Source organism: Xenopus laevis, chromosome 6L, assembly GCF_017654675.1.
Source record: "Xenopus laevis strain J_2021 chromosome 6L, Xenopus_laevis_v10.1, whole genome shotgun sequence".
In the NCBI taxonomy this organism is placed as follows: domain Eukaryota; kingdom Metazoa; phylum Chordata; class Amphibia; order Anura; family Pipidae; genus Xenopus; species Xenopus laevis.
In genome coordinates this window covers 45,683,971-45,709,511 of record NC_054381.1, presented here as the reverse complement: position 1 = coordinate 45,709,511, position 25,541 = coordinate 45,683,971, and the positions used below count along the sequence as shown (strand labels likewise).

The 25,541-nt window shown below is 37.1% G+C and overlaps 1 protein-coding gene across 1 annotated transcript in view; it reads left to right on the top strand.

Annotated features, from left to right (window-relative positions):
* Positions 1-25,541, top strand: part of rftn1.L (raftlin, lipid raft linker 1 L homeolog) — a 198,205-nt gene that overhangs the window by 7,529 nt on the left and 165,135 nt on the right. Inside the window, exon 2 of the mRNA XM_018267434.2 lies at positions 15,179-15,334. Coding sequence (XP_018122923.1) covers positions 15,190-15,334 — 145 coding nt within the window. The 5' untranslated portion in view covers positions 15,179-15,189. The remainder of the gene's footprint in view (positions 1-15,178; positions 15,335-25,541) is intronic.

Sequence of the window (25,541 nt, the reverse complement as noted above, 5' to 3'; positions counted from 1 at the left end):
CCCCTCCATTATAGTAAGGGCCCCTGTGGTGGCCAAAGTTTAGGGGAATACACAGCAAATGAGGACACTATTTATCAGTCCCCTACAGTAGGTTACCTGAAAGTAATGTTGCCACATTTTTCAATAGTGGAAAAGGGGCAGGCGGATGACATCATGGGGCGCATGGATGACATCATCGGGCGCAGTGGATGATGTTAGGGGGTGGGGCAGATGACATCAAGGGCAGTGATTAGCAACTGATCGCCATGTCATTAACTTTAATGGCTTGTCCGGATTTCCTAGTCCCTAGTTCCTAGTCACCCGGACAGTCCTTTCAAAAACCGGGCTGTCCGGGTGAAATCCAGACATGTAGCAACCCTACTTGAGAGCATGTTTCATGCACTTGTGTAATTATACATATACAGGTATGGCATCTGTTATGCATAAGGTATGGGACTGGTGTTTTCTGGATAGGGTTTGGATCATTCCCTGTAGCTAGTAAATCTTAATTATTAATGGTTTCATTCAATGGTTTGGCCATCATCATTGATTTATGTTAGCTTCTGTCTCTTTATTTACTAGAGGAAATGAGTCCAAAACGAAGAACTATGTTTAAATAGGGTAGTATGGGAAATGGCATTGCTGTACTTTGGATCTTTCTGGATAATGGGTTTCATAGATAATAGATCCTATACCATGTTCTTGTTCCTTTTTCTTTCATTGTGAACATTTTTGAAGATAATGTCCTTTTTCTTTGTAATAATGAATCAGTACCTTTTAATTTGATCCAAACTAAGATATAACGAATCCTTTCTGGAAGCATGATTTTACATTTACATTTCTAATAGATTTAAGGCATGAAAATCCAAATTACGGAAAGGTCCAGGTCGCAAGCATTCTCGATAACAGGTCCCATACCTTTACTTGTTAACTGATTGGATTTTTATTAGTTTTGAGATATCAAGAGCTCTGTAACTGCACTTAGATGCTTTTTGCTTAGCCAGTTCTGTTTCCAAAACACGGTAAAAGTCTGTCTAACGCCACTCACGTTTCTACAGTTTATAAATAGGACCCACAGTCACATTGTTTTTAAGAAATATGCTTCCCAGGCCTGGATTTTTTGGTAAGGCCACATAGGCCCGGGCCTTGGGCAGCAGGATTTTAGGGGGGGCGGCATGCTGCCAAACCACAACCACATTGGTTCAAAAACACTGTGGATGCGCGGCAGATACAATAATTTTTTAAATTTCCTGTGCGCCAATCCCCATTTCTCCAGTCCAGATGATGAAAATTTGCACGAATAAAGGGGAGGGGACAGGGGCAATGAAAGGCAGTGGGCCTAGGGGTGCCCACTATGTAAATCCGGCCCTGATGCTTCCACTGTAGGGAAATTTCTTCACTTTTTAATAGTGAAGAAATTTGCTTTTAATAGCACTAAAGTACTTAACTCACGATCATCCAGAGTTTGCAGACACACATAAGAATCCCATATTCTCCTTTTAAAGGCTTACAGGGCAGACCCATTTTTACATATACAGGTATGGGATCTGTTATCCAGAAAGCTTCCGAATTGCAGAAATACTGTCTCCCATAGACTCCGTTTTATCCAAAGAATCCAAATTTTTAAAACGGATTCCCCTTTTCTCTGTAATAATAAAACAGTAGCTTGTACTTGATCCAAACTAAGATATAATTAATCTCTATTGGGTTTATTTTATGTTTACAGTACACGTTTTTCTAGTAGACTTAAGGTATGAAGATCCAAATTACGGAAAGTTCTGTTATCTGGAAAGCCCCCGGTCCTGAGCATTCTGGATAGCAGGTCCCATACCTGTAATAAGAGATAATGTGCTTGTTGCCAATGTTTGCGTTGTGCCTGACTATTGTCCATCGCTGGGATACCAGCTATCACTGACTGCAGATGTCTCTTCTGCTTAGCAGGCAGCACATTTCTTTCAGCCTACTGAGCTTCAGACAATTCCGCAAGCTCTGATTACTGGATAATTTCCAGCTCTTTAGAAAGTTGGAAATTGTTCAGGTGCAAAGGAAAGAGGAACAATGTATGTGCAAATGCTCTACTGCTATATAAAAAATGTCTTGTTTTTCCTTCCTCTACAAAATAAGAGTTTTTGTGTGTCTCTTAAAGAAACATAGTATGTTTATATAATGTACCCCCTATTGTTCCCTGGGGTAGATTATGACCTTTTTTAGTTTAGCCATGGCCTAAATCTTATGGATTTATGCTGAGAGAGCCTAGTGGCCATTTTCAGCTTCCCTGTCCCCTGCTTTCCTGCAAAATGAGAAATCTCACAAGCCATTATCATTAAAGACTTTTACCTCGGTAAAGGATGCCAACCACCATGAGAGGAATATGCTTTAAAAGGGTGGTTCACCTTTACATTAACTTTTAGCATGTTATAGAATGGCCAGTTCTAAGCAACTTTTCACTTTGTCTTCATTATTTATTTTATATAGTTGTTGAATGATTTGTTTTCTTCTTCTGACTCTTTCCAGCTTTCAAATGGGGTCACTGACTCCATCTAAAAAAAACCCAAATGCTCTGTAAGGGTAAGGCCACACTGGGCGTTTTGGGGAGATTTGGTCGTCTGACGACTAATCGCCTCGTCTTTGTTGCGACGAATCTCTCCAAACGCCTTCCCTCACTCTGCGCCGGCTAAAATGAAAAAACGTTTTCGGAAAACGACCGCCGCGTGTGATTGGTACCGGTGTTTTTTTCATTTTAGCCGGCGCAGAGTGAGGGTAGCCGTTTGTGGAGATTGGTCGGCGACGTCAGAAAACGAACCACCACGTGTCATTGGCGCCAACGTTTTTTCATTTTAGCCAGCGCAGAGTGAGGGAAGGCGTTTGGGGAGATTGGTCGCCGCAAATACGATGCGATTAGTCGCCAGGCAACCAAATCTCCCCAAATGCCCAGTGTGGCCTTACCCTTAGGCTACACATGTATTGTTATTGCTACTTTATATTACTCATCTTTCTATACAGGTCCTCTCCTATTCCATATTCCAGTCTCTTCAAATCAACGTGTGGGTGCTAGGGTAATTTGAAACCTAGCTATCAGATTGCTGAAATTGCAAACTGGAGAGCTGCTGAATAAAAAGCTTAAGAACTCAAAAACCACAAATAATAACAAATGAAAACCAATTGCAAATTGTCTCAGAATATCACTCTCTACATATTACTAAACGTTAACTTGCTTGTGCTTTGTGCATAATAGTACAATTCTAAAGCTTGCATCTTTGTACTACATGCAGATAAACAATAACAGAGACCAGTTTGTCTTTTCTAAATCTGACTGACTATTTTAGTTGAATCCAGTGTACTAGCAGGTGTGGTGAGAACTGTCCACTGACTAATTGGTCTCTGGAGCATTATTGTAGTGGACGGCAAGCCCCGGGGGACAATATGCTAGCACTTACAAAGATGTGTCCTCTTTCTCTGCATGTCACTATGACTGGATAGTTCAAAATAAAGCAATTTTCTCCTTTGATCTAACGTTACTGGAGTCATGATATTGCTAGGGCACCACAAAGATGAGGAGATAGATACCCTTTAATTCAAACCATAGAGAAACTCTAAAGTGGCACTCTCGCTCCATTAGAGGCTATCATTGGATATGACTTTCCATCATGTACTGACCAGATTCTCCTTTCTCTTTGAACAAAGGTCACTATTCTCATCGCATAGCTATCCTCAGCTAACCTTTTATTTTTTTTTTTGTATGACCCATAATATCTCAATGTGTCTTTTAAATAAAATAAAAACAATAGGAAGAAGATGTGTAAACTATCAATAGTCTTATAGTAATATCAAGTGGAAAAAAAATCTTAGTTTACTACAGAGGTCAGTCGTTAAAGATAGATTAGCTTATTCTTTATTTGCTTTAATAATTTACAATAAACCATGCAATATGTCTGTATTGTTTGGACTGTATGGGAGGGAACCAACAAATGGAAGCTCCATTCTAATAGGGTCTAGACTGGAATTTTAGCATTATTTTAGCTATCCAAAAAAAAAATGAATTGGTGCCATCAAATTACTTTTAGCTTTTTTTCTTGGCTACTCTTGAACAGATATCATGTTTTTCGATTGTAGTGAAACCTCAATTTTGCAAACACTGATTTTACGTTTTTCCTTATTTTACATAATTTTGTTCGCACTTATATATTTACATAATGGATTACCCTGATTTTACACCATTTGTTTTCTAATCCCCCTGAAAAACGAAAAAAAAAATGGGGTTTCTACTGTATATATATATATATATATATATATATTTATAAGCAAAAATTAGGAGCCTATCAAAGAGGAAATGAGTATACATATACATTATATACATATATAATAAATATATAGAGGTATGGGACCTGTTATCCAGAATACTCGGGATCTGGGTGTTTTATGGATAACGGATCTTTCCTTAATTTGGATCTACATACCTTAAGTCTACTAGAAAGTCATGTAAACATTAAATAAACCCAATAAGCTGGTTTTAGGAAGTAATTCTTAAATATTTGGGGTTTTTGGATACAATGGAGTCTATAGGAAATGGCCTTTCTGTAACCTGAGCTTTCTGGATAACAGATTCCATATTTCTCTTGATCATCAGCCTAAATCCTGGCTTCCTAGATCCTAGGTCCCTAGATGCTGGCTCCATAGCTTTGCCTAGATCAGTGTTACACCCAGTGTCCCTGCTTATTAAGCCAGCCTGTCAGGACAAACACAAGAACTAGCATTACATAGGATGAAAATCCAGTGACAAAGCTCACAGCAGTGAGTAAAATGTGCATAAAGAGCCAATGGATTATTCAGTTTCACAGGGTCTTTTGAATGTTGATGTAACCAGCAGATGTAGTAGAATTCCCTTAAAGTATTATCTATCATATTGCACTGTGCTGAGCAAAATTCACCCTTAAAGCCTACTGTCTGTATATGCATATGTGTCATCCATGTTCTTTATATATCAGTGTGAAACTTAATGGCCGGCTTCATGTAAAATCAGGTTATAAATAGACAAGTTGCTTAAAGTTTGGTGTCCTATTGTGTATTTAGCATTAGTTTTCCTCCCTCTGGTGGAATAGGCAGCCTTATAAATATGCTAATGGGAATGTTTGTTCCCTGCAGAGATTGCATTGCTTGCTAAATTTTCAATATTGCTAGATTTTTGCTTTCAGTCTCCAGCACAGCAATCCTTGCAGCTCAGACACCTGCATCTGCCTAGATTGGCCAGAGCCCCTATTGTTAGATCCTCCATAAAGCTTTATAATTCCCCACTATTACTCTTTCATCTTTGGATGAAATGGAAATCTCATGCCTTTTAAAGTCTAGCGCTACTCGCTGACCTTAGTCACTTAATGCTGAAATCCAGAAGCACAAATGGGAAATAATTGCCCTCTATCAATGTTACTTACACTGGGAATCAAGAGAAAAGCAAAACAGAATGACATGTTTTATGTGGTGATTATTTTGGTACTTATCTTTTTGATTCTGACATTTCGCTGTTACCAGAAAGTGTCCCCTTGAAAACAAATACATAGAATGCTAGTGTGTAAGGAGAAATATGTATTTGGCATAACACCTGTATATGCGTGTGTGTATATATATATATATATATATATATATATATATATAATATATATATATAATATATATATATATATATATATATATATATATATATACATTAATAGGAATGCTAGTAGAAATATCTACTAGATAAACACACACAAATATAAACTGCACACATATTTGTAGCGTGCAAAAACAAAATGTAGGTAATTGTCTGATCAGTCACATACCCACCTGTAAACAGATAGCAAGCAGAATGGCTTGGGTGCATTGTTCTGGAATCCTATATAACACATATACTATATATATATATATATATATATATATATATATAATAGATAAGTATTGAACACATCAGTAAATATATTTCTAATGGGGCTATTGTAAATACTTACATTTACACCAGATGTCGTAACAACTCAAATAATCCACATATACAAATAAATATATATATGTAGAAAGATATATATATAATGTTTGGACCGTGCACCTCTGGCTTCGTTCTTTGGTTTGAGTGCAGGCACTGTGGGACTCTATATATATATATATATATATATATATATATATATATATATATATATATATATATATATACAATATCCAGATATCTAAATATCCTGATTATATAATATTGTAATATGAAATTAGGAGATGTATATATATCCTAATTTCATATTACAATATTATACAATCAGGATATTTAGAATATATTGTGCCTCATAAATATCAGGTCACCTACTCTTGATTTACTATGGTTGTTCCATCTGTGGGCTGTACTTAATTTGGCTTCTAGCCACTTTGGCAGTTAGAGATCTATTCTGGAATCCTTTGGGCATTGTATATTTCCCCTAGTCAACCAGCTGTATATGAGAACCCAAGCCCTAGCTGTTGTCAGTTACCATAGTTGCCAATATTTGCTAATATTTTCTAGGGGCATCATGTTGGTCCTGAGGCACTGTGCCATCTGCAGAGTGTATGACACCAATAGAACTGAATTCTAGTCTTAGGTCATTGAAAAGCCTCTGTGAGGTTAGTTCCGCTTAATAAATCTGTGACTTTTTGAAGGACAGGAATTTTAGGGAGTGACCATGCAAATTAAGGTTATAATGCAGTACACAGCTGGAACATGTGATCTGTCCCGACCTAGTGGAACCACCAATGACATCCTTTAGTATGCGTATCTTGACAGCGCTATATAAATAAATGATGATGATGATGATGAGTGAAGTGATTGATTCATTCTGTACGGCTGCTGTATTTATCATATTATGCATTGCCCTGCATACAGGTGAAAAATGGAAAAAAATGTCATATTTCAGATTTCCAAACTTTAAAAAACACGGTATTTATTATGCTCAGGACCTGGGGTTTTCTGGATAACAGCTCTTTCTGTAATATGGATCTTAATACCTTACGTCTACTAGAAAAACATTTAAGTAAATAAACCCAATAGGCGGGTTTTGCTTCCAATAAGGATTAATTATATCTTAGGTTGGATCAAGTACCAGGTGTTGTTTTATTATTACTGAGAAAAAGAAGGTTTTTAAAAATTTGGATTATTTGGAAAAAATTGAGTCTATGGGAGTCTTTCCGTAATTAGGAGCTTTCTGGATAAAAGGTTTCCGGCAAATGCATCCCATACCTGTATTATATGGATCAGGGCTGACTCTGAGCTAGTCTGCAGTGGTCACAGTAATAGCCCATACCAATATTATTGATGTTGCTTTGTTTCTAGGCTACCATCTGTCTACACTTAGATGTGACCTAATGCTACTTTGTAACAGCCGGTTTCTTCCCGAGGTTCTTCTTTTCTTGCAGTCTCTCAAGCCAAACAGTGGGCATGCCATTATTTCTGCATTCTAGACTGGAGCAAGCTCATCATGTTATTGCTGTGATACGCCACACACATCTATTTTCTGACTCCTGGCTCTTGCTCAGTAAATAACCTTTATATTTAGACAAATATATATATATATATATATATATATATATATATATATATATATATATATATATACCAGTGGGTACCCGCTCCAATATTTGTTTGCGGGTGCTGGGTCAATCTTATTTGTATAATGCTTATCTTGTGTTAAATAATTTTCATTAATCTGTCACTCATGCACGAGTGATGGATTAATAAAAATTCTTTAACACAAGATTTATATATATGTGTTGTGTGTGTCTGTGCTTAGCGGACAGTTCCTTATCTGATTTCTTGTTCTAATATCAGTTGGACTGCAGTACCACAGTTTTTGTTTTAGGTCAAATCAGGCACAGATCTACTTGTTTTTTGTGTAAGGGCAGCTTAGAATATCATCTGCAGGTCATAATGAGTGCAGTGGACAAATTGCTGGGCTTTGCTGAGCAGTCAATCAATCACATGTAGGAGTACTGAGCAAAATCCAAATACAAGTTATTTTTTAAATCCATAATTGATCAGAATAGCACAGATTCTGAGTATTCCCTACCTCCCCTTTTTACAGTGAAGCACTTGGGTCTATAAGCACTGTGCTAAATAACAGGCCAACAATAATGGTTTCCAGGATATCTAGCTTCCTATTCCAATGACTTAATGCAAGCTATGTGTTAAAGTGAAACTTTCCTTATTATGGAGCCACATATGCATATAGACATAAAAAAACACCCAAAACAACATTGGATTCATATTAAAAAACAGTGTCAACATGATGCAGGTTATATAAAATGTAGAAGTTTTCCTGCCATAAATGTACGCATTGAATTGACCGTATATGGTGTGGAATGCAAATCTCTTTGTGTTCTGACTGTTAAGGTAATTAACTCTGGCGTTCTGTGTGCCAGTATTGTTCCTCTGAGACTATACAGGAAATATATGGGAAGCCAATGATAAAGCCAGGCTTGAGGAAACCAATGCATTTGTACGCTAAAGGGAGGCTTTAATTGTGTAAATGTGTACATTTGTTTTATAGACACACCATTGTGTGAAAATTGATATCTGTGAAGAATCTTTAATGTTGGCCCAAACTGGTCAATTGCATGGTGATTTGGTACATTTAAAGATTAGCTGCAATGATACTAATGAATATTTTTTTCCCCAATATTTTTAAAGGAAATCTTTTAAGAACTTTATTGTACTTGCCCTACTTTGTCATTTCACAGCACCGTAAAACTGTGTAATCAATTTAGTGTTGTTTCTTTGAAAACAGCTGTTTATGGGGCTCATGAACTTAATCAATCCATTGATTAGCAAGCAGGCAATTTATAAATTCTCTCTTCCAGTCGCAGGCCACGTTCAGGGCGAATGGAGCATTACATACCAGAATACCATATTCATTAAATTGCTTCAAGGGAAATGAAACAGTTTTGATTATTTTCATTACATATTAAAAACATAGTAGCTAAGCAGTTTGCTACAAAGTGTCATTAACCCTAACCCTAAATTCACTTTATTTGACCAGCCATTCTTTGGGTGGCAGTGAACTGAGACAAGTTATTTTTACAGTACTTACAGTAGCTATGCTTAGTACATATTGTTAATACAGGTATGGGACCTGTTATCCGGAATGCTTGGAACCTGGGGCTTTCCAGATAAGGGATCTTTCCATAATATGTATCCTCACTCTTTAAGCATTTTTACCTACGCTCCCCTGCGTTACGTTTTTCGGCGTTCAGCCGCAGGGGAGCGCAGGAATAGACGCATTTCATTATTTCAAATGGGGCTGTACTCACACAGGCGCATGTAGGCGCCGAACACAGGTTGAGACGCAACATGCTGCATTTTTCCTGCGTTCGGCGCCTACACGCGCCTGTGTGAGTACAGCCCCATTTGAAATAATGAAATGCGTCTATTCCTGCGCTCCCCTGCGGCTGAACGCCGAAAAACGGAACGCAGGGGAGCGCAGGTAAAAACGCTCATGAGTAAGAGCCCTAAGTCTACTAAAAAAAATCAGGTAGACAATAAATTAACCCAATATGATTGTTTTGCCACTTCCTTCTACTTAAAATCATCTAAGCATTAAATAAACCCAATAAACTGGGTTTGCTTCCAATAAGGATTAATTATATCTTAGTTTGGATCAAGTACAAGCTACTGTTTTATTATTACAGAGAAAAAGGAAATCATTTTGAAAAATTTGGATTATTTGGATACAGTGAAGTCTATGGGTGACTACCTTTCCATAATTCAAAGCTTTACAGGTTTCCGGATAACAGATCCCATACATAAAGGAATGACAGTAGTTAATATGTGAGTATAGTCACTGTGCATCTGTAGCTACTTACAGAATGGTATGACTTCATTTATACAGATGGAGCTTTATTGCTGCATTTGGCTAAAATCAGTGCTGTGTGATAAAAGCCTACATGTTCTTTTTGTTTTGTTTTTACACCCAAAATGCAAGTTACTCCAAAATTCCAATATAGTAGTGGGTCCCCAGGACAACAGGTAATTATAAAAAAAACTTATTCAAATTAATGCATGGTTGCTAGAGTAATTTGGACCTTGCCATACAATGTCCTCCTCTGATTTTCTAATAAGTAACTTCCTATATGCATGAATTAAAAACTGTACATTTTCTGTGTCCGCTCTCTGTACCTGCACAGAAGTGAGTGGATATGCAGACTGGCTGATTCTAGACCTACGTTCTTTCTTTTTGTACCCATTTTGTTGAATAAATACAGATACTAAATTGGATTACATTGTGAGATTTTATCCACACCTACCAACTGTCCCGTTTTTCATGGGACAGCCCCATTTTTGACAGCTCAGTCAGTTTCAGTTTTGTAACTGAAATGTCCCGACTTTCTCTTTGATCTCCTGCACTGAGCAGCCAGAAAAAGATTTCTAACTTTTTGTTTCTAACAGCCAACAGGTGCACTTCGATACTTTTGTACCAAATTTAAGATAAGCTAAGAAGCAATTGTTCGAGTGGATTTTCGAAGTTAAAAAAGTTCAAATTTCGAAGTAATTTCTTGAATACTTCGACCATCGAATAGGATACTACGACTTCGAATTTACTTCGACTTCGATTCAAAGTAAAAATCATTTGAATATTCGACCATTCAATGATCGAAGTACTGTCTCTTTAAAAAAACTTCGATTTCAATACTTCGCCAAATTATACCTGCCGAAGTGCTATGTTAGCCTATGGGGACCTTCTACAACCATTTTCTAAGTCTTTGTACATCGAAGGAAAATCTTTTGATCGTACGCTAAAATCGTTCGAAACGTTGAAGGATTTCATTGTTCGATTTTCCTTCTATCGTTCAACGCTAAATTCGGTGAAAAATCCTTCGACTTCAATATTCGAAGTCGAAGGATTTCAATTCGAATAACTTCGAAATTCGACCCTTAGTAAATCTGCCCCGAAGTGTTTGTATGTTAAATGAAAATGGGCAAATCAGAGGTTTTTTAAAACATTTATTGCTTTCAGTGTTCCTTTGAACAGAGGAGGGGGGGGGCATGTCTATTATGGGAACTTGGAAGAGAGTTTATTTACAAGGATCCAGCTTACAATGAGGGATTCACAATGTTCTCTCACTGCTGGAGCAGTGACTAAACACCCACTGTGGTGCACGCTCACTTGTTCCCAATAAAGATCTCCCAGTTTATTAGCCGGCTATTTGTGTATATAGCACACTTCCCTGCTCCCTCTGAACTCTAATGCTAGAGACTGTATTCTGAGAAGCATTTCTTTCTTAGCTGTGTTTTCCCAAATATATAAAAGGGTAACTAACATCTCATACGGTAATTATTCCATTTTTATGATCCATTTTTTTTCTTTTCCTGTGACAAATGATACTCTTTTCATTCCGTTATATACTTTGATGGTTCATTGGCTCTGCCTTTGCTAAACTTATCTCTCCTAGTTAAAATGATGACAGTTCTTTTCAGCTGGCAGTGTTGTACATGCACTTTTTTAAGATGACTCAGTGTCTCCTGTTTTATTACTGAAAAGTGGAATATGTTTATGTGCTATGTGCTAAGCTTTGTTACCCATTATTCCACATTGGGATTATACATTAATAGATTGTAAACTTCAAGTCTATTTATCTATGGATAGCCCTCACAAAAAATGATACTACAGGAATGGGATCCGTTATCCAGAAACACTATTATCCAGAAAGCTCCAAGGCCATCTCCCATAGACTCCATTATAAGCATTGAATTTTTAAAAATGATTCTGTGTAATAATAAAACAGCACCTTCTACTTGATCCTAAATAAGATATAATTAATCCTTATTTGTGGCAATACAATCCTATTGGGTTTATTTCGTGTATGAATTATTTTTTAAGAGAAAAAATATGGAGTTCCAAATTATGGAAAGATCCCTTATAAGGAAAACCGCAGGTCCAGAGCATTCTGGATAACAGGTCCCATACCTGTACTTCCCAGATTGTTATATATATCTCATCAGAACAGCCCCTGTACTGCCATCAGAGTCAACTGTGTTTGGATGCTCAAGGTGTAAAAATATCAGGGTGATATTCTTAATAAATTCACAGAATTTCTGAGGATGAAAATATAAAAACTGAACAGTTAAAATGATTAAAGATAACATTGATTATTATCAGTGGCATAAATAGATGTTACGGGGTCCCACAGCAAATTCATTTTAGAACCCCGAACATATCCAAAGGTTTTACCAATATATATTGAAATTGCTCATATTAATTAGGGCCTCATGGGGCCCACTATACCGCCTGGGCCCCCCTGATAATTATAATATATAAATATATATAAATATATATATACGCACAAAACCACAAAGCCGCATATAAATCTTACCCTACTGCTGAACTGTAGGTTTAAATCGCTTATTGTGGGTTTATAACCCATACATGCGCAATGCCACCTTCATAAATGAGCCCAAGTGAATGATACGCAGATCAGTACTGCCAACCCAGAGCTTAAGTGCCATCATCCATAATTTACAGAGAACAAATTAGACAGCTTGATTGCTCAGTCAAGTTGTTTTTGTGTGTGGGATGTGAGATCTAATTTGGCTAGCCTAGCGCATTCTCTATCTGGCTAGTAAATATCTGAATACTTTCTACTCACTGTATCCTGATAAACATAATATTCCAATCTGTTCTTAATTAGTTTATTCGTATCTTCTTCTTGTGGCTCAGCTATCACTGTACCTTCTGGAGAGCAAGGAACAAATACTGCAGAGAAAAGGCAAAGTAAAAGTATCTGTTTCTGCTTTGTAATGCTTTCAGGCATTTAATTGGAAACAGGTTGGACAGGGAGAATTTACATTTGGAATTATTATATGACATAAAGGAAAACAGCACTTTCTTGGTTTGGTTAAAAGGCAAGATTAATACATAAGTGTCTATTTACGGCATCCAAGGCAAAAAAAAAACTGGGGACATATTGCAATGCCTTTCTCTGTTGCAGAGAAATCAAAAATAAATAATGAAGACCAATTGAAAAGTTGCTTAGAATTGTCAATTCTATAACATACTTAAAGTTAAGTGAAAGGTGAACCACCCCTTTTGATGATTATGAATACAACGTTCCCTGCATTCAGCAGCGATGTAATTATGAGAGGCAAGTCAGAAGAGGCACATAAATGTTTCCCCTGTAGCCGCCTACCCATCCCTTAACATTATTTAGACGCACAAGTTAGGGAGCGGCAGAGGAAGGGTGTTCTAACCTTTAAAGATTTAAGTCACATAATAATGGCCTGAATTATTTCAGCTGTTTCCAGCTTTTTTGTGCTAGTAGACTTCATTCTTATCAATGACTGGTGAAAGAGAGGTTTCAAGCAGAAATACACCCCAGAGAATCTCTGTGTGTCACATAAGCCTAAAGCAGTGAGACTGGTGACCAGGAAATAACATTACATTCTTTGCTTTACAGGAAAATAAAGACATTCCACTTCCATACACCAACACTAGCAGCCTTAGCCTTGCTTACAATGGAGAGTTTTTTTTACTTTTTCTCCTGTCACTTGTTTTTGATGAAAACAGTGGTTCTTTATTTATATGCTTTGCAGCTTAAACATAACATAATCAGCGTTGATTACATTCCTTAGGGTTGTTACAGGGCAACCCTTTTGAAATAAAAATAACAAAAGTGGTATAAAGGTGATACCTTTATTGGCTAACTAATATAATCATAGCAAGATTTCAGAATATTTGTGTTCCTTTTTCTAGCTGATTATGGTAATCAGCTAGAAAAAGAAACGAAAATGTTCTGAAAGCTTGCTATGATTATTTTAGTTAGCCAATAAAGGTATCACCTTTATACCACTTTTGTTATTTCCTATTTCAAAAGGGTTGCCCTGTAACATTTTTAATGGCTAACACGGTACAGCAACTTTACCTGCAAATACTTAGGGTTGTAAGCTATGCAAAGGGAATTGGTGACCCTTCCCTTTATAGCAAAGTATGTAAATGAGGAATAGAAATGTAATTTCACAGAAAAGCATGTTGTGAAGGCTGAATCTGCATCGGCATATGGACATAAAAGTGCATAATGCAACTCTGACTAATCAAAGTGCAAAGCAGGGTGCAAAGTCCAGCCAACAACACACACTTTGTGCCATGAGTGTAAGATTTTACACTTCACTTGTATCTATGCGTGTCTAATCTATACTGTCTCTACCAAATGCCTATTCTTTGGGGTGAGATTCAAAGCAAAAAAGCAAAGCAAAAAAAGTACAAAAATATTTAAATACAATGGAAGTGCTACTGGCCAAATTAACTACAAGCATACAAAAAAAGAAGAGGGATTGATCAATGCACATCTCATAAGTCTCATAAGTAATTTAGTATCTATACAAGTGCATGCATTTACAAAACCAGGTTTTTTATGATACAAAGTTAAGATCATAAAATTGGTAAACCACCATGTCACATCAAGGTAAACCCCATATGCTGGTCCCTAACTATTTACCTCCATTCATAGAATTCAAAGGCTGGCACCTCCCTGCATGGTAGTGTCTCCTGGCCTAGGCAATGGATTCAGTCAGAGGCCCCGTTGTTTTGGATAAATGATATCTTACTTTCGATCAAGTAGAAGGAGCTGTTTTATTTTTACATAGAAAAGGGAAATCATTTTTACAAATTTCAATTCTTTGATTAAAATAGAGTATATAGGAGATGGAAAGGGGATACCTGATCCGGTACATGTACTTGTTACCCCTCTTATTCCCTGTCATGAATTCTTTGGATTGATTAGCTCAAGAGGGAACCTTAGAATGTCCATTTGGTATGAGCAAAGAAGTCTCCTGTGTTTCAGAATTTATTACTAAAAGAGGCCATATTAGCTTTCTGCATGAGTGTTTGCCTTCCATGCTCAACTATGTTTTAATAGGATGAGATCTTAGGAACTTTTTTGCGATAATGCTTGCTCTTTATTCAGCTATTATTGGATACGTTCTGTCAGTGGGTCTGTTGATTGAAACATGATTTAAATGAACTAAATGTTCCTATTTCACAGATGATCAACTAATGAGCAGTGAAATGTAATTGGTCAATGATATGGTGGCAGCTGTCCTGTTGCATAACTCTCAGCCATCTGATCTTGTCTAAAATAAAAAGGGACAAATTGTTAACCTGAAATCTTTATAACTTTTAAATAGTTTCATCAGAATGTTTTCTTTTTTTTCTTTTTTTTGTAGCACCAACAACAATGGGCTGTGGGCTAAATAAATTAGAGAAATTGGATGACAAAAGGCCAGGGAACATCTATTCTACCCTGAAGCGACCGCATGTTGAAACTAAGATTGATGTGGCTTATGAATATAAATATGTCGACTTCACAACATTAAGTCAAGGTACGTTTACCTGTTTTCCTTATTTGTCATGATGGTTATATGAACTTGTGCATCTTTAGAACGCCTAGCGTTATCCCACATTGGTAGCAAAATCATTGCACAGTGTTATGAAATGAATGAATACATAAACATAGCCTTTCCTTCATCAGGATATTATGGGTCTCTGAAATGCTGATCTGCATCTGTTTCCTTCAGAAAATATTTTGGTTACTTTTATTTATCAACCTGGAGAAGGGTAAGATGTGACATGCTCCCACTGACTGTCAGAAATGCTCAGCACAACTCAAACTAACTGCCTACTTAACGGGGTTGTTCACCTTTAAATTAACTTTTAGTATGAAGGAGAGAGTGATATTCTGAGACAGTTTGCATTGATTATCATTTTTTTGTGTTTTTTGAGTTATTTAGCTTTTTTTATTCATCAGCTCTCCAGTTTGTAAATTCAACAAGTTGATTACTATGGTCCAGATTACCCTAGCAACCATGCACTGATTTAAATAAGAGACTGGGATATGAATAGGAGAAGCCCTGAATAGAGAGATGAGTAATACAAAAACAATAACATTACATTTGTAACATTTGTAGCCTTACAGAACATTTGTTGTTAAGATGAGGTCAGTAACCCCCATTTAAAAGCTGAAAAATGTAAGAAGAAGAAGGCAAATAATTCAAAAAATATATAAAAGAAAAAATTAATTATTTGCTTAGAATTAGCCATTCCATAACATACTTAAAGTTAACAAAAAGTTTAACCACCCCTTTAAACCAAAGTAAATTTAAATTTTGAAATATTTTTAATGTTCAAAAAAGCCATTGTTCATGGATACATAGGATTTTATTTTGGCTGCTGCAATGATCTTAAAATAAAAATAATAAAATGAATTAGCATTTCAGAAGCAAGAACTTATTTTGTGGGGTGCGGGAATAGATGGATAGGCCTGGCAATTAAGTGATTGCTGATTCTGTTAGCTTTGTCAGTATTCATATGCAAAACAAAGAGGACAAGACTGAATTAATAAAAGGGATGACCAAAGACAGGTAAGATTACATTCATTAACAGTTTTATTACAGGATGTCAAAGGGTCATAAACCGCATTGATTCAAATTCTCCTCGGTTCTGGCAGGGATAAATATGGCCATACACAGTCTCTCTCTCTCTCAATATAAAACCATTCCTATATTAGTGGGCTTTATACAAACATTTCCAGGAAATGTGGTTTTACTTCTATAGATGTCGGCAACACCATGTTTAGAGACTCCTCTAGCATGAAAAATTCCAGTGGATTGAGTTTCTCTTCATCTGGTTCTATTATCTGCATCTGCTTGTGATTTAGGGAATGACAGCAGGTTTAACTAAGTATTATGCTGGGATGTTGCAAATATATTCTTATAGGTAGAACATGCTACATGTTTAGCAGAGATGTTACTGTGCCATTGCCATTGAACCTGTGCCATTCCCATGCTTTTGAACTATACCTCTTGCCTTCAAATGCCATTTCAGTTTGTTCCACACATTGAACCCATTTCATTTGGAGAAATATATGCAAAGAGATGCATGCAGTTTGTTGGTTAAAGTGGCAATTGAGTCATTGTCCTTAAATTATTAAACATGATTGATTCTTGGTGTAATTTGGTGTTATGTGCACAGATAGACTATAGAAATTGTGCAGAAAATACCATTAGGGGCATATTTATTACTCTGTGTAAAAAACAGCAGGATAATACACCACACATCCCCAGGCTTCGCAGTGTAAAAAACATTTTATGTGTTTTTTCTTAAAGTGACTTCTGTCGGAAGCACTGTAAAATAACTGCGGCAAATCTGGTGTTCGCATGGCATAAAATGACATACACCTTGATAAATTCACCATTAATTTTACACCGCTTTTTATACAATTTTTCCAATGAATATCGTTTCACACAGCATAATAAAAATGCCCCTTAGTGAAGGAAGACAGAGTGCGTGCGGGTTTAGGGCATAACTGGATGAATAGAAAATTCTTTGGAGCAGGCACTCAATAAAGGCTATCTTCCACCAGGCAGCTGATTCAAAGTGAAATAGTTTATTGTGTCCACAGCCTTACGCGTTTCGTGTTACAAACACTTAGTCATAGGCCATGGATGAATAGTGGATCCATTTATGGATTTGGAAGCCTATCTTAGATTGTGACATTCTCCAGGAATGATCAGCAGTGCAGTGCTATATTTTAATCTTAGATGTGACCATAAGGGCAATGACAGATGGTACGTTCAAATTGTGCAGCTGCTCTAAATGTGGTTGCCCCATGGAGAAAGTCTTACATTGCGCCCCGAGATGTAAATTACCCCTCGGGTGTTAATGCCCTAAAGCACTTTACAACTTAAGCTGACAGTTTTTAAAATGGCAAATTGAGTATTTTGGTTTTGCAATCCGGCAAATCTCTTGTTTGCATTCCAAAAATATAGTGGCTTTAGTGCATTCCTACTGCTTCTAGAGAGTTGGATTATTGAATTACAGATATTATGGGTGCTGTGATAGAAAGGTAGAAGTATCCCACTACTTTACCGTCAATTCTTGTTCAATTGTAAATCTCCATAGGAAAGGGAAGCAGGAGAGACAGGAAGCAAAGATAACCAGCTATTCACGAATGTATATATAATGTATGACCAGAAAGTTAACGTGTTGTTTAATATTCTTTTCCCTTTCCACAGCTAAATTAAGCTATACATTTTAAGTATTATTATTTGTTAACATATATTTAGAAAAATTGGATTTATTTATTCAGAATGATCTGATATTTATTAAAATATATGGAAAAACAAATGTTATATGTATAAATAAGCATTGTTAATTCAGTAGTTTATTCAGTAGTCTCACCAAGTTCCGTTATTGCTGTGCACTTGTAAATACTGAAATTTTTAAACCAAGGTATACAAGAAATTGTGGTGCACACAAAATTTTTTGAGTGAAAATACATAATAGGGAAGAATTATAGACATACAGAGATCCCAGATACAAGAAAGTGTGTTCCAGGACGAGATGTACAGTGTCGGACTGGGACACCAGGGGCCCACCCACAAACCTTAAACCAGGGTCCCACTCTCAGTAATATTATTCTTCCTCTCCTTATTCAGCCTCTATTCTCCGAGTCTCTTTTCTTAACATAATATAATCTAATTATTCCATCTATTTAGCCTTTTTGTTAACAGAATATAAGGAATGGCCATAAAATAGGTAAAATGTTTAGCAGCATAAGGACCCACTGATACCTGGGCCCTCTGGGAGTTTTCCTGGTATCCTGGTGGGCCAGTCGAACACTGGAGATGCAGGACACATAGTTTTGGAGCAGCATATAGCAATTCTTCTGCATGCAAAATGCAAAACACGACAGATTGCTCCTGTTTGTTGTACGTGCGCATAGTAAAGGACCCCTTATAATATAGCAACCACCTCTCAGTACTCGCTGATTTTTTATTGTGTGGACAAGTAGTCTGAAAAGTGCAAACAAAAGATTATTTTATACATACGGCTAAAAAAAGAAATTAGAGGGAACATTGTCACCCCGCAAATTGGCATTGTACTTTGCAGCCAAATATGTAAAGTACAAGGATTTTGTAGCATTGCTGCCCTTTCTGGCAAAATATATATGAATCACACAGATCACACTAAGGGCCTGCTGTAGCTACTGTGGAGCAGGATTATAGAAAGCGACTTGTATTTGCCTCTGTTCCAGTAGTAGGACCTCTTTATAACATGACCCCCCCTTCCAAGACTTACGGTGGCCATACACGGAGAGATCCGCTCGTTTGACAATGTAGCCAAACAAGCGGATCTCTCCCCGATATGCCCACCTTAAGGTGGGCAATAACGGGCTGATCTGATCGTGGGCCCCTCGATCGCGAGACCGCATCAACGAACAGATGCGGGCTCCATCTGACGGGATTTTTCGTCCGTCTGATTGACATCTGGCCGACTTTCGGCCAGATATCGATCGGGGAAGCCCGTCGGAGGGCCCCATACACGGGCCAATAAGCTGCCGACTCGGTCTGTCGGCAGCTTTTATTGGCCCGTGTATGGCCACCTTTAATTTTACTGTATCTTAAAAAGGGAGCTCAGAACTGTGAACATTTGGGCACTTTAATCAATTAACTCATGTTCCTGGTGTTATTCAACTAACGACAATGACACAAAATGACTACGATTACTCTGTGTTTTTTAGTGTGAATGATAATGGCTAAACTGCCACTTTTGGTCTGATTGTTCATTTGAGACATGAAGGCAGAATGTGCTAAAAACAGATGATGTGCGCGCCTGAAAGCGGCGTAGGAAGGAAGCAGGACTTCTAGAAAGATTAGTGTGCTGTGACAGTGCCCTGTATAAGACTGGAAGGGAAATGGGGGAGCAGCAGCTGAAATAGACCACATTGTTTATGTAGAGGAGAACTTTTTTTCTGCCTGAGTGAGTCTATCACTAAAATGTAAATAGAATAGTCGGTCGTCAACGGCCATAAACGTGCGAGGTGAGAAAATGTAATAATAATAAATTGTGTGGTTATGTCACTGGCTTGGACTGGTTAGTTAAATATTCCATCTGTGATGGTCTAGACCTGCCAGCTAATAAAGGGATGATATTCAGACTCTCATCACATCACATAGGCATTAGCTAATAGTTTTTCTAAGTCACTCTTTGCTACTGTGCCCATGACACCAAACACAACTAATAATCTGCCATTGTGCAAAGCCTGCAGTAGTCACTATTCAGAGGATAGAGATCTCATTTACCTTTGCCACATCCTCTTTTAACAGACTTTTATGGCTTTGTCAAGCAATAATTTTTGAACGAGACATCATTAAGGCTTTGGAAAACCCAGGGCAGGTACTAGGGGTGGGGAGAAGAGGCATGTGCCTAATGTGCAATGATTTGGGGGCGCTGAGCATGTACCTCTTCTCTATGCTAACCCCTGGTCTAGGCCATTGTCCCACCACGGCAGGTAGTCGGAGCACGCCACCACCCACATCTTGTGATGCCATCATGCATGCACACACTTGACTGCACACATAAAACAGAGCAACAAACAACAAAATATGGCAGTTGGAAACCACACCCAACAGCCTACTATTCACCTTGTATTTGCCTGAGGAAGGTGAATGTGGAATTATTTTCAGTCTTGCTTTGTTTCCCTTACTTGTCCTTGTTGACAGTCCTAACTGGGTGAGGTTTAGGTCATGATACCTGTTTGTGACTGGGTATTGCTGCATTTGAAATGCCAGAGTGTTATGCACAATTGTTCAGTAAAATTTAAATGAATAGTGACAAGCTACAATATATAGTTGCCCCATGCTATGCAGTTTCGGTGTTTGGTTAACTCTGCATAGAAGTTCTGACCGTATAAATGAGGAATTATTTCTTCCTTCTTTTACCTTTGTTGTTATGAATCATTTCCTGCTTCTAATGGGGTAATTCACTAACTTTCTCTGTGAGGTAAGATCCTCTTTCTAAATCACCAGCTTCAGTCCAGGATAAAAAAAACAATGGCCAAATAATTCTCACCACATGCCGCATTAGATCATACACTCCACAGGCCAAATGCAGACATTCATCTTAGAAACATGTACCAACGTAGTAGTCCAAACCCCAAATAGATATTTGTGTATTTTTGTGTAGTGTAAGAAACAACTGTATGAGGAAAATATTTTTTGCGTGATAGTACTGCATAAGAATCACAGCTTGATGATCTGGCTCAGGATTAAAGCAGATTAGTTGTATTTAATTCTACATCTTTTGCTGCTTAACTTCATAGACATTTAGAATGCACTGAGTGTTGTAAATCTAAGGTATTCCTTTTTTGGTTGTGGAATTAACAGTTACTGATGGTTCAGAAATCATGGTTGCCTTAGCATCTAGGTAGCAATTACATTTTGCATTTTTACACATCTAAAAAAAAACAAAGCCCAAAAATGAAAATGTTCTTGAAAATTGAATCCTCGGAGCAGGCCCATCAGCTTCCTATAGACATACTGTAGGGCTGTTGAGCTGCATCAGATTGTACATGGTTGTAGGCAATTAAGCTTGACAATCACTTGAGGGGTTGAAACATATGGCATGATGGCAGAACAGATGTGTTGACCAATCCCATGTGATAAAACAAAGTCTTAAATAAACCCAAAAGCATCACAGAAAAACATGTCAAAAGTTACAGCATCACAGCTGCAAATTGTTGATAATTTGTGCCATTCACATCAGTCTGGGCAAATCAGAATTCATGTATCCTCAAAGTGGTAGTATGTGTAAGGCCAAAATATTAACCACTATGTTAAGTGTGTATAAGGAAGATATATCTGTTACTTGTGTTCCCTTGTAGAAAAGATACAGTTGGTACAAAGGGATTGTTTAGCAATTTTACTTTTTGCTTTAATACATTTATCTCCTGCTAAAAATCTAGTTGTGATAGATAAGATAGTCAAATAGATCATAGATAGATAGATAGATAGATAGATAGATAGATAGATAGATGGATAGAGAGAGAGAGATAGAAACTTTCAAATGAGCCATCAAAACAACATAGCCACTTGTCCTTATTTTTTAAGAGGGGCTTGCAGTATCCCTTATATCATCCATATTATAGGCAGCTGTATAAAGAGTTATACAGGTAAAGATATGAAGGGCTGGAGTTCCTCAACTAACCTCAATACCAAGGACAAGACCAACCTTTGGCTTTTATATGGTCATGGAACTCCTTGGTAACTTATAATATCCTTATAGGGGGTACTTTATTCAATATATTATTATAAGGATATCATTTATAACTTTATTCACTATATATTTGTAATTCTCTGAAATTCTCAACATCAAAGAAAAAATAATAAAAAAGTCTCTACATGGGGTCATGCGTGTTGCATCTCTGAAATAAAGCCCAACGATCAATGAACATTCAGTTAATGTTCTGTTGTACCAGGGCAAATGTGCACTCATGTTATTAAATTCAGGCATTACAGATTATATAGAAACAAGGCTAAAGCCTCCCTGGTTAGTAACCAATAGCATGCAGTTAGAAGGTTATTTTCACTATTTACAGTATGAGCAGTTCATACAGTAGTTCCAGGCTCTACAGCTGTTTTAGCTGTTATTTTAGCTGTTATCACAGGGTAAAATATATTGTGCTCTTTAAAATATTGCCTATTTGAAATTCAAGGCAAAGTTTGGTGAAGTTATAAGAAGGTGCCATTTATTGAACTTATAATGTAATTTCTTGAAATATTTGCCAGGAGAATTGCCTGGGAGTGAGTGAGTGCTATATTGGGAGACACTGTGCCATTACAGAAATGTGTGTTATTTTATGCAACAACAATGATGTATAGTCTCATCTTTTAAACAGATAAAAATAGCAAAGACCAAGTTTGTGTAAGTATCAAGTCTGTTTTTAAAGGGAAATGATTGCTTGGACATCTGGCAGACAGAATGAAGCCAATATAACAATGTCACATGTTGCACTAATCAGATATAGTTATCTGCTAAAAAGTGACATGAATGTCTGTTGGATCAGATCAAGCCAAAGTTACAATCTGATCATTTGAAATAAGCCAATATAGCAATCTGATGATTATATCCAAGCCAACATAGCAATCTGGTTTCTGGTTATAGGAAGTCTAGCATTTTATTTCCATTAAATGGAAAGATCCAAACTGTCAGAACTGTCCCCTGTAAAGGGTCGTACAGACTGGAAGCTGGAGAAATGCCTTTAATTTGAGACTTTGGGGTTGATTAATTAGGTGCTAATATTTTTAGTACAAAGCTTATGGACAGTGAGTACACCCATACATAGTACATGTCCTCTCTACAAACTCACCAGTAAACAAGCCCAGCCTTCCTATCTGATACACAGATACACAAACAGTATCAGACAAACAGTAGCCTCGTAGCATCCAATATGTAAAGGTACTCCTGCCAAAATAAACTGGAGAACAGGTTGGAAAAATAAAAAGATAAATGTGGAAAGGGGGAAATCAAGACAGAAAAACAGGAGAGGGCTTACTGTAAAAGGCTTATGGTTTGGACCTCACTGGTGCATAAATGTAAGACTGATACACAGAAATTTAGTGAGAATGTATTTGCTTTCTGTTATACAATAAATAAATAAATCTGTGTGAATAATGGTAGAAATTCCACAGTCCTGATAAAGCACCGAAAGATGAAATGATTCAATTAGCCATCCACATGGATGGATCTGTTTAATTTGCTGTCAGTGAATAAGGGGAACTGAATGGAAGGCATGTAAAGGAATGGAGAGCTCTAACTCCATTCAGTTCTGGATCAGGCTCCGAGGATAGGCACAGGCTGGTGTCTGACTGGGGCGGTAAACCTGTCAAACCGCAATGTAGGGGTCCTAAGGGGAGCTCAAGGGGGAAAGAAACCTCCCGTAGAGCAGAAGACAAAACCTTGTACATGCCCCAAGAAGAGAAAGATCATTTTTTAAGATTGATACCACTGCAGGAGGTTCTTTTAAAACTGGTTTGGGATTACCATATATGCAGAGATGATCAGAGAGCATTGTGTTTGTATTCCCCCCCCCCCCCCGGTTTGCCTTAAATCCACTTTGCTAAAATAAATGGATACAAATCATCAGAAAGTGAATCAATTCCAAGGTTTATTGGACCTGGTTTCACATATACATTTTGTTTTGTGGTAGTTTTAGCTCCATCTACTCCAAGTGACTCCTATGGGCAAAGCTAAAATTGTCCTAATCATGATATTTAAATCTGTTGCCATTAAGTCACAGTAAATTGCACCTACACACCTGACTGGGTATGCGTAGATAAAAAAAGCTGTTGCTATTCAGATAGAAGCACTTAACATTTTCAGAAATTAGAAGGTTTACAGATATTCCACCCTTCCCTTGTGATGTTCTATTGGCCTTTCTTCCAGTAAATTGGGAACTCAGGCTAAAATATATTCTTGCATTAGAAAGAGATTTGCAGTTTAAACAACTTGTTTTTTTAACAAGGGATTTAATCAGTTGCTGTTTCACACTAGGATGTGATTGATGAAATCCCTATGGTTAATAGTAGCTTGGATCCTTCAGTCACGCTGTCGTGGCATAGCGCACTTGAAATATGAACGCTGAATCCATATCTAGCCCATGAAAAATTTATAGTGTTTTGTACATGAGAAGCTGTATGTCTGTGAAATGATGAAAGGATTTGTGTTCACAAGAAGAATTAGCTATGAATGGATTGAATCAACTAATCCTGGTGGGATTATTAACTAGGAGAAAGTGATCTCATGTTTAGGGTCCATGTCAGTCTCTTGCTAATAAGAAATGATCATGGAAATAACTGAATTGTAAGGACACACCACTAGTGCTTAAAAGGCTTACTATACACATCTTTATTATTGGTATTTTCCCTCCACAAATATGGCATCAAAACACCCAAACTTGCTCCCAATGAGTGACCATTTTGAGCATTGCGATGCCATATGCTGTGCAGCAAAATGCTCAGTATTGACTCCAAAGTCATTGGGAGACAACAAAAAAGCAACACATAAGTGATATGTAGCTTGTTTGTTGTCAGCATTTGTATTGGAGACATATACCATGTGACATATGAGTGTCATATACAGCATACAACAGTCATACAACAAGTTCCTTCACTAGTTCCAGGATCCTCATACGTGGTGTTGTTAGAAGGACAAGGCATTTTATCTAGGGTATGTATGGCCACCACAAGTAGTAGCAATTAAAACATTCCTTTTAGAAGAACAGAAATTGTTTGTCCAACCATGTCTTCTCTGGCCATTCCAGCACCCACATTCATCAGATTCATTACAATATTTAGCATTTTTATAGGGATGACATTTTTACCTACAACTGGCTTTACCAAGATTAATCTTCCAAATGGTTGCCCTTTTTGATCGGACACCACAGAGATCACCTGACACAAGCCTGGAATGATATCATCTCATCCCTTATAAAGTAATAGTAAAAGAAAAAGTTGTGCTCAATGGGCAATGGGGGTCTTGGTTTCGGTTGATGTCTATATATTATATCTTATTGTCAAAGCCACTAAAAAGTAAACAAATGTTTTGTTAGATTTTTAGTATATTGTCTAAAATATATACATTATATTATTGTAGAATTTTAGTATATTGTCTAAAATAGATACATTATATTATAGTAGAAATGTAATGTCACATAGAGAGTCATTAAGTGCTAGCTCTCAACGCCGGATT